At 35.3% G+C, this 11477-nt stretch overlaps 1 protein-coding gene across 1 annotated transcript; it reads right to left on the bottom strand.

The window, feature by feature from the left end:
• Nucleotides 1-2547: 2547 nt before the first annotated feature.
• On the bottom strand, nt 2548-4639 carry LOC113345281. Its single transcript, XM_026589067.1, has 4 exons — nt 4497-4639; nt 4282-4400; nt 4025-4186; nt 2548-2922 (listed from the first exon to the last, which is right to left on the bottom strand). The coding sequence occupies exons 2-4, from the start codon at nt 4396-4398 to the stop codon at nt 2854-2856; spliced, it is 348 nt and encodes a 115-aa protein (XP_026444852.1). The 5' UTR covers nt 4399-4400; nt 4497-4639; the 3' UTR covers nt 2548-2853.
• Between the last annotated feature and the right edge of the window lie 6838 nt (nt 4640-11477).

Consider the following 11477-nt stretch of genomic DNA (forward strand, 5'->3'; position numbering starts at 1 on the left):
AAAAGGAATGGAAAACCTGGGTTTCTGCAAAGATTGGTGCAATCTAATCCAACAATGTATCTCAACTGCATCCATTGCAGTTTTATTAAATGGAAATGACAAAGTTTTTTTAAGACATATAGAGGACTAAGATAGGGGGATCCACAGTCCTCCTATTTATTCCAAATTTGCATGGAAGTTTTTTCAAGATACTAATATCTAAACTAAAAACAAAAGAAATACAGGGCATAAAAATTAGTAGGAACAACACTCCAATCAATCATTTATTTTCGCAGATGATTGCATCATTTTTACAAAACAAATTTGCAAAGATGCAAACATTTGTTGAATGTCTTGCATGAGTTTAGTTTAGCCTCAGGACAAATGGTAAATTTTGAAAATCATGTATTTTTTTTGGGAAAAAAAACTCATCCAAAACTTACAAGAATAATGTCAAAATTTGTAAAAATAAAGAAAATTGACATAAAAAACCAATATCTGGGAGCTCCCTTCTTCATTGACAAATCAAAACTAAAAATTTTTGATTTTATTTTCAGTAGGATGGAAGAAAGAATAAAAGGATGGAAGAGCAAAGTTCTTATCCAACAAAGTAAACTGATTCTTAACAAATAAGTTCTTTCTAGCTTGCCAATTTACAAGATGGGATGCTTTAAAATGGCAAAGAAAATAACAGCTAAAATCAATTCCATCTAAAGAGACTTTTAGTGGAAAAAGAAAGTCAATGCCAAGGGCCACTATATGAAGTCTTGGAAATATATGTGTAAATCTACAGCCATGGAGGGATTAGGTTTTAAAAACGCTGAAAAAATGAACCAGGCAATGATAGCTAGGCTTTCCTGAAGATTACTCACCCGGCCAAATTCTTGGTGGGTTAAGCCATTTAAGAAAAAATATTTTAAAAATAAATCAATGTTTTACATCAAGAAATCTGCTAATTCGTCTTGGATATGGAAATCTGATTCACAAATTTATTTGTTGGGAGGTTAGAGACGGTCAGCCCATTAATATTTGGACTGACCAATGGATCCTTAATCTCGAATTTACTCTTGATCACTTTGTTCTGAAAAGAGCAATGAGTTAAGACTTGTATCAGATCTGATTAATCCTGATACACATAAGTGGAACCAAAAACTAATCAATGAATCATTTCCTCACATAATTGCACAATCTATTTTGAATATCAATCTGTTTTTAGATAGGGGTGAAAACTTAGAACAAGATAAACCTAGATGGAAATTAACTAGGAATGACAACTTCACAGTAAAATCCCTTTATGATAGACTATCTGGAATGCATGATATTAACAGAGATAAGGGATTATTTTGGAAAAGATTCTGAAAAGCAGGAATGTCGCAAAGAATAAAATTGTTTATATGAAAATGTATGAACAGTGTCCTACCAATGAATCAGATTCTTTCATGTTATATGCCTGATGTAGATGAAAATTGCATATTCTGTCATGATCATATTAAAACTTTAGAGCATCTTCTCTTTGAATGTGTGTATGCTAAATCAGTATGGAACCTCCCTCCTTTCTCAGGGGGAGTTAATAAAAACACTATGCTTTTGTCATCTAAAGAACACTATAACCAATGGCAGGTAGGAGGAGACATTTCGACTAAGACAAGTGCAACTAAGTGCTGATTCATATGGAAGGAAAGGTGCAACAGAGTATTTGAAGCAAAAGCTACATCCTCGCTACAACTTTTCAATCATAAATCAAAGACACATGAACTATTGGAGCACTACTCAAGGAAATATGGACCAACAAACAAGTTGCACTAACTCAGTAGCACAACAAAGTGTCCCCTGGAAGTTACCAGATTCTAAGTGCGACAAGATTAATTATGATGCCTCTTGGGTATCAGATGTTAATAATGCTAGTTATGGACTAATTATGAGGAATGATGCAGGTGATGGAAAGGCAGGAAAGTCTAGAATCATTGAAGCTTCAAGCCCTGAAAAAGCTGAAGCTCTAGCTCTTCTACAGGGTGCTAGAGGGCCAAAAATGAAGACATGTCTAGTTTCTGGTTGGAGGATAGCCGTGAAAGATCGGTAAATTTCATCTGTGGAAAGGAGATTATGATGGGAATGGAGGAATCAGAGAATTCTGAAGGAGGCTATGAAGATAATAGAAGCATTTAATAGCGTTCTGGGTTCCAAATTCATCCTCAGAACTGACAATTCAATGGATGACAGATTAGCGGTGGAAGCGAGTAATCTTCAGTTTTTAGTTTTTGGGAAGAAGATATGCTTCCTTCTTTGATAATCTTATTAGTTTGAAAGAAGGTAGTAGTACCAATGTATCAGGCAGAATTGTAGGTTTGTTGTCGAATGATCACAACAGGGCATATCATGTAGTGATAACTTGACAACATTACACCTGCTTCTCTGCTCTTTCGCTTTTATTTCTGTGTACTTTGTTTCAGTTTTCTTTTGGTAATATATTTTCATCTGTACTATCAAAAAAAAACGAGTAAAAAAATTTATTTGGCAATCAGCTCTACCAGTGAAAAAAACAAAAATAAAATGAATTGACACTAGAAGAGAAATTAAATGGTTCAGATGAGATTGAGTTTCAAGATCTGCGCATCAATCATATAAATATAAGTTCCCAGTTTAGATTATATTAGATTAGACAAATATATATAGAGAGAGAGAAGTTGTGAAATCATAATTTAACAAAGCTATACTATAAGCACTCTGGCAATATCAAAAGGAGATTTCCATATCTTCTTGGCTCTCATCTAATAGGGGATGCACCGGACCATGATAATGTCAAGTTCTTATTTAGTACGTACTTCCCTAAAAGAACCATCAGAGAGCTTGAGAGTTCCATGTCTCCATCACAGCCTAATGCTTAAACTTGGGTTGAACCTGCAACGCATGGTTTCCATAATCTTTGTCTCGTCCAGGAGTATCCTGCACATTCCCTTGAAATTAGTCCAAAATATTGGAAAGCTTGTTCGTGCAGATGGAAAATTCATAATTGAACTGAATAGCAGCTTCTCTTGCAGATGGAAAATTCATTTTAGAAGTACAATGACATGTAGATGTCCATAAATGCCACCAGACAACGCAACAAATGTCTTTCCCACTCGAAACGAAATGGAGAAATAATGCACACAAATATGAGGATAGCTAGAAAACAAATAATTTTTAGAAATCAAAGGGGTATAGATGACAGCAATAACCCTGCAGATTTTGTGAAACAGCACCAAGGTTCTAAGCAATTGCATTATTGTTGTAACCATGATTCTAGACACCGTAGCGCCTCTCAACAATTTTCTGTCAAGGCGCCTCCTGCCCATAAAATTGCAAATAACCAACTCCTAGGAGCATTTTTTTTGAAGGTAAAGGCATTATTTTTTTGGTAACTGTAGAAATACCATTACCACGGAGACCTAAGCTTGAAAGAAAGATATTCTAAATCTTCAACACACACAAAAAGGGAGATGATTTTGACAGCTCAGTAAGTAAGAGTGTCTATCGAAGAAGCAGGTACCCAATTTGAGGAAAGCTTTCTTTTCTTACGATTGACACCTCAAGACACTGGAGGGGTGACCACCTCACCTCACAGAACACTTTTAAAAAACATAATCAGAAGAAACAAAAGAGATGGTATTTGCAGAGAAACAATACATAGTATTTCTATTATTGAAAGGGGGGAAATCAGATGCAAGGAAAAAAAAGAAACCATGTGAAGTCATTCAGCCTAGGACAGGATTTAATAGTCCCAAAGTTGAGACCAAAAACGATCAAAGGATTGAATAACTATGAGTAGTGACTTCCTAATAAGCTAATTTTCAGTAGTGACTGCCATTTGAGAATCCCATGATCTCCCAACTAGTGTGTTTCAACCTAAACATATCAGCCTCACATGTGTTTAGCGACATCAAATAGTTGATAAAGCAGAAAGGTATAAAAAAAAATGGTGAAGCTTCAACAAAAATTCTACCGGGTAGGACCTAACATTCAAACAAAACAAGGAGAAACAGGATAAAAGATGGTGCGGTATATATACCTCAAAAGGGTTCCACCCACGTAAGAAGTAGCTGTAAAGACAACCAAGAACTACACCACCTGCTACACTAGCAGATAATAGCTGAATCATTTCAATATCAACCTCTCTATTGATAGCTTTTGTCCTTTGTGCAAGTTTAATTTTATCAAGACCTACATCACCCTAGAGACAAACAAATAAAGATGATCCAAATCAAAATCAGAAATAAATAAACAAAATTGATTTTTAAAATAAAATGAAGGGAATAAAAAAAAAACCTGTTTTTCTGTGGATTTCTCAGCAAAAGAAGAAAACGTCCTACTAAAACCCTCTTTTCTGGTGGAATTCTTAGCAGTAGTCAACATCCTAGCGAAACCCCTAAGTTTGTTTGCCATTTCTGCAAGACAAATTAGAAAAAAAAAAATCAATTTTGTTTCTTTTAACCCTAAATTATTCATGAAACAGAGATGATGAGAGACGAAGAGAAAATTACCTGGCAGTCGATGGGAAAAACTATTAGATAGGAAGAAGAGGGAGATTTCTGAAACGATTTTGACGATCGAATTAAAAACCCTAAGAGAGAAGAACCAGCCTCTATTTTAGATCTAGTCTGAAACTAATCCCTTCCTTTATATATAAGCAGATAGGCACACATGGTATCGAATATGATACCGTGCACTCCAACTAATCACGTTAAGTTACTTTTTTTTATATAACCGTCGGATCATGACATCAACCGCACTATGATTGAACAAAATCCAGAGATGAGGCCACATCTAATTTGCTGCACCATGCAATCAACTTAGCACCGTTGTATATTGCTAGCTTGCTTACCTATCATTTGGATTCTAAACCGTCAAACTATGTGTTTGGTCTTTCGATCTACTTTCGACCAGGAACGAACCCAAAGTCAAGGAATTAAGTATGCACACCCGTACGCATACCTCCAAATCCAGTAGAAATCACGAAATTATAGGTATGCATATCCTTTTGCGTACTATAAAGTCTTCGGTATGGATCAAAAGCTTGTTTTGCACACAACTTCTTCGTCTGAACTCGAAATGACCTCATTCTTTATGCATTCTTTTCCTCTTTCAATCCTCTTCAATATAGTGATGAGAAATCTTTAATTTAAATGAGTTAATCTTGGTATTTGGCCCGTCTACGATGAATTGCCTTTTCAATGGTGCTTAACCGGTTCTCTGTTTTTGGAGATTCTCCCATCTCGCTAACTCTTCTAACATTTGAGTCGTGCCTTGTATAAAATTGTTGTGCATTTGAGGTCCTATTCTCAATTAAACTAGTTGCTTGCGAGATTGTCTTCTTAATGAGTGAACCACCAGCAGCTGCATCAATTAAATTTCGTTGCTCTAGAAGTAATCCGTCATAGAATTATGGAATGATGATTGTTGGGGATATGTTGTGACGGGGACAACTTTCCAATATATTTCTGTACCTACCTCAGTATTCATAAAGAGACTCCTCAGTAATCTGACGAATATTACTAATCTTTTTACGAACATATGTTGCCTTTGAAGCAGGAAAATATTTCTTTAAAAGTAGCTTTTTCATCTCAGTCCACGTTGTAATATTCCCCGTAGAGAGGTAATACAACCTTTTCTCTGTTGACTCTATTAAAGAGAATGGGAAAGCTTGCATCAAAGCTGTATCACTGTCTTCGGTACTTTGCTAAGACTTCTCATCTTTTGTTGAAATTTCCGAAGATGACGGTTCGGGTCATGATATTAACCACATCACTTAATGAATGTACAAAATCCAGAGATGATGCATACATGGTATTGAATATGATACCATACACTCCATTTAATCACGTTAAGTTACTTTTTTCATTATAACCGTCGGATCATGACATCAACCACACCACTTAATGATTGAACAAAATCCAGAGATGATGGCACATCTGATTCATGCACCACGCAATCAACTTAGCACCGTTGTATATTGCTAGATTGCTTACCTAGCATCTGGATTCTAGATCGTCCAACTATGTGTTTGGTCTTTCAATCTACTTTCGGTCAGGCATGAACCCAGAGATCTTCCAAGGATATGGCTAGAAAATCACTCGTTGCCAGACCGGATAAAGGACGGGACAAGTTCTTTTTGAAACGAATCACATAATTAATTAAGATCTATAAAATACTAGAAAAAAAGAATAAAAGATTAAAGTCAATAAAATTAATAATAAAAGGGCAATGCTCAAGAATATTACTTATTTTAGGCCAAGGCATAGAAACATGTGAACTCGTTCAAGATGTATCAATCATGTTCCTTCCCAACTCAGCCAAACCCCACGAGTTGTCTGCTTCCGTTTTGGATCAAAATACCCTCCTAGTTTAGTTAGTGTTAGAGAATATGAGATTTTAGTTTTTGTTTCCTAGTGAAATAATGTTTTTTGTTTACAACTTTAGTTTAGTTTGTTATTTCTTGTAAGCCAACCTAAGGTTATATCTCTTGTAAGACAAGTTATATAATCAATATATATATATAAACAAAACTTTACCTATGGTTTTATCACTTTGAGAAACCTATCAAAACTCAAAACCTGTCTTGGTATCAGAAAAGTCGATTCTTATACGACCTATATGGTTTTCTTTTATCTTCTTAATATTCTCTGATTTTTTCTTCAGCTACTTTGTCTATATCTTCCTCAATGACCTTCTCTGCAATATTTTTTGTCTATGTAGATTAAGAACCTTTTGAACGTCTCCATGGTGTTATTTCAGAAAACCTAATGGGTGATAACTATTTTTTTATGGAAATCTCAGTTCACGTCTTATTAACAAGGCTATGTGAAAAAGCGGGGGTACAACAACCACACCCAATATTTCGCTTAGCAATCTGTATGGACAAACTCCGATATACTTTCTAGAGAATCAACTAGACAGTCAGACTCAATCTAAAGAAAAGTATATCAAAGAGTTCATATCTCAATATCTCTATTTGATATATACTCAAGCAAATAGAAATCTGCGAGTCTTAATCAAATACTAGAGATATAACTTGGATGGTACCAAAGACCAATATCCAAGTGTCAATCAATTTAAATCAACAACCAAAAGGTCGGATATTCTAATTGATTGAACAACGCACAACCTGTGATATTTCAATTATATAACAAAATATAATGCGGAAAAGAAATAACACAAACACTAGAATTTTGTTAACGAGGAAACCGCAAATGCAGAAAACCCCCGGGACCTAGTCCAGATTGAACACACACTGTATTAAGCCACTACAGACACTAACCTACTTCAAACTAACTTCGGTCTGGACTGTAGTTGAACCCAAATCAATCTCACACTAATCCAAGGTACAGTTATGCTCATACGTCTCCGATCTTAGCAGGTTACTACGCGCTTGATTCCCTTAGTTGACCTCACCCACAACTAAGAGTTGCTACGACCCAAAGTTAAAGACTTTTATAAACAAATCTGTATCACACATAAAGTCTACGGTAATAGATAAATCCGTCTCCCACGAATATACCTCCGAGTTTTGTTTTATCTTTTGATAAATCAAGGTGAACATGAACCAATTGATAACCCGGACTTATATTCCCGAAGAACAACTTAGTATTATCAATCACCTCACAATAATCTTAATCGATGCGGCGAAAGAAGATATTGTGGAATCACAAACAATGAGACGAAGAAGTTTGTGATTACTTTTTATCTTGCCTATCGGAGATATCAATCTCTAACCAATCCTTACGATTGTACTCGTACGATAGAAACAACAAGATCAGATCACACAACTACGAGAAAGTAGTATCGTTCTGGATTCACAATCGCAATGAATTCTTTAAGTCGTTAACCTGGTTTAGAGAAGAAACCAAAGGTTAAATGAGAATCGACTATAGATTACACAACTAGTATCACACGTAAGGTGTGGGGATTTGGTTTCCTAGTTGCTAGAGTTCTCCCTTATATAGTCTTTCAAATCTGGGTTTGCAATCAATGTTAGCTTGGTAACAAAGCATTCAATATTCACCGTTAGATGAAAACCTGATTAGATTCAAGCTAATATTTCTCAACCGTTAGATCGAAAACTTAGCTTGTTACACACAAATAAAATGCACGTTTCTAGGCTTGTGTAACCGTACCCAAACATGTACATTTGTTGGTTCAGCAATAGTTAACCAAATGGTTAGCCATATGAGCAATTTCATATCAACCATAGACTTCTTCACCACAACTAGTTCAAATGATTCAAATAAACTAGTTAGAGAGGTTTTCAATTGCTTAGATCTTATGTAACTACACAAGACACAATTGAAGCAAAAAAGATTTGATTCACTCGAATCAGTTCATGAACTTTATAGCCACGGTTTGCAAAAGCATTCCTTAGTTCATATAAACATGAGTTCAAGAACAATCGTCTTTAGATATAACCAACTCAAGTTCGCGAACTGGGTTCGAGACCTTAGCTATAGTAGACTATAAATCAAGACTTATAGTTTTGATCACTAACATTGACAAACATGCTTGATATATCAACACATGCGAGTTCAACCGAGCAATGCTCTAACAATCTCCCCCTTTGTCAATTTTAGTGGAAAAACTATCAATACATATGGGATACAAAAAATAAATAAATTAACCTTTGTATCTCCTATTCCACATGTCTAATCTTCAACATTACTCGAAATCTTCGTCACTTCCAAGTACTCTAATGATACCAAAGGTTGTAAGTTCAGCATCATCGTTGTTGAAAATACGTAGCTATAACAATGAGAAAACATAATTCTCGACCATTGTTATACAGTGTCATAATATCATTATACAACGTCAAAGTTAAATTGTATCACAACTTCAACAACAATACTGTGGTGATATGTATTACTCCCCCTTAGTCAATACTCCATCTCACATGGAAACCGATCCCCCTTACATAATGATCTGAAAACCATATGTATTTTTAGTGTGAACTACATATTAATTCTCCCCCTTTTTATCAATAAAATTGGCAAAGGTACAAGAACGGGATCCTAAGAAAATTTCCGAAAGAGACATTTCATGACCAAAAGAAAGCACATATCATCTTATTTAGATGCAATCATAAAGCCGAAGCTAAATGCATTCATCATGGAGTTTAAGATACAAGATAACCCCTATAATCCCCACAAAGATTTGACAACTAAGCACAAGTTCACTTAAGAACTCTCCCCCATAATATGTCATTCCCGAAAGAACAACAAGAGCGACCTTAATTTCGAAAGAAAAGAAGGATTTCTTTGGACATAACAAATCTTATACAAGTATAAATTTGAATCCAAAATACTCAATTAAATTAACCACAAGAGAACCCGTGATTAATTTAATCGTAAATGCTCAACATAAATGAACTGATGGAGACTCAAAAAATACTCAATTAGATTGATCACAAGAGATACCATAATTAATCTAATTGGAATACACAATCAAACTAATTACAAAAAGTAATCAATTTAATTGATCATGCTCGACATAAGAAACTTACGGAGCAACAACTAAATAACCAAACAAGATGATTAATTTAGTTGAATAAGCTCGACATAAAGTACCTCACGGAGCAACAACTAAGCCAAAACAATAACTCAGTCGATAGAGCTCAACATAAGACACCTTATGGAACAACACAGTATATACACAAAATCGTGGATCGGAGATTGACCTAATACCGTGGAATAAGCAAGGACTCATTCTATTTTCCGTCACCATTTGCACAATGACATACAATAGACACAATCCTTGAAAAAAATATTTTAACCTATCTTCCATTAATAATTGACATAATAGGCTTAACTTTTGTATTGTCAAAAGTCCATTCATTATTTTATCAATACATGCATATCGATTTACGAAAGACTTTACTTTTGACAAGATATGGGACAATCACTGTTCACGGACGCAAACACACATATCCCATAACAAATTGCAATAAATCCATAAAGATTAATACTGCAATAATCATCTCCCAAACAATTTTATAATTTAAACCAATAAATCTAAAAACATGAAGAGGAAAACGTTGGACATAGCTATGTGTAATCACAATAATGGCTATTCCAAGTTCTAGTTATTCTTCTAAACAAAACAAGAAAAAATAGAAGATTTACTAGGCATTGTAGAGCTTTCTCATAGCATCTACTGAGAATTCCTTCTCATTATTGAAAAACCCATTGATTATGGGATCGTTCAATTTCTCAAAATCTTCAGGATATCAGTCAACTCACTAAGTTCTCTTTCTAGCCCACGCAAGGTGTTCTTGGTTAGAGACAACATTTGTTCATAATGATGCATCTCTTCTAAAGACGAAACAATTGAGAATTTAAATTGTTTTTTTGTTGGTGAAATCTTTCACCAAACCCCTGAAGTTATCATCAAGTTGATAAAAAGACAAGAGACGGTTAGAGGAAGAACCTTCTCCGCTATTTGTAGTATTTACTTTCTTCACCTTGAGGAAGAGATTCCTTTACACATATACACATTAACTTCTTCGACTGCATCCCTGCTTATGGTGCCTCTAGTTATATGAGCATGAAACTGTATGTTTTAGGAAAAAAGAAGTCTACAAATAAATTTGTAGATAGACTTATGAATGACCAAACCCTAGAAAAGCAAATCTTATGTAGTTTAATGATCAAATATCTATATTGTTAGGAGAATATTTTCTTAACAAACATAAATACAATACTTGAACCACAAAGATGCAAAATCTCATTTTCTCAACTTAAAGATAAGGATGCGAATGTCTCTGGAACTAGACAGTGACGTTGTGAGACAAACGCTCTCCTTGTTTCTCACATAGTGATTTACAAAGGTTTGTTGTTGTTTATGGGTGAAAATTGTTTCTGCCGATTTTAGTAATTTCGGTGGGTGGGTGAGAAACAAATCTAAACCCTAAACAAATGTACTGTACGGGAGTACTTTAGATTCAAGAGATCAATCTGTACAAATCTGGCCTAAACCAAGAAATGGTCGTTCCAGACTTGCTTCGGTCACAAAGTGGAGGAGAAGGGTTGGTTTAGGGAGGGGAGCGAAGAAAGTGTTGAGACCAGAACAATTATGGAAGAGTAATGTTCGACTTATATCAAAAGATGAAAGCTTGGGAAGCTTGCAAGAGTTGAAAGATTTTAGGAAAGCTAGCAAAGTTATTTTTCTGAGTATTGTAGTTTCTCCGTGACCAAACTTGATGTCTGGTAGAAATAGGTAAGACCTATTTATACAAGTCGAAGTGAAACGTACCAGCGCCACTTTTGGCATGTGGCGGCATTGGCCCTAGGTTGCATGGTTTGGCAAGCTAGGCTACCAGCGCCACTTTTGGAATGTGCTAATGGCATGTGGCGACATTGGCCCTAGGTTGCATGGTTTGGCAAGCTCGGATACCAACGCCACTTTTGGCATGTGCCAATGACATGTGGCAGAATTGGCCCTAGGTTGCATGGTTTGGCAAGCTAGGCTACCAGCGCCAC

The sequence above is a fragment of the Papaver somniferum genome, unplaced genomic scaffold (assembly GCF_003573695.1).
Source record: "Papaver somniferum cultivar HN1 unplaced genomic scaffold, ASM357369v1 unplaced-scaffold_81, whole genome shotgun sequence".
Taxonomy (NCBI): Eukaryota; Viridiplantae; Streptophyta; class Magnoliopsida; order Ranunculales; family Papaveraceae; genus Papaver; species Papaver somniferum.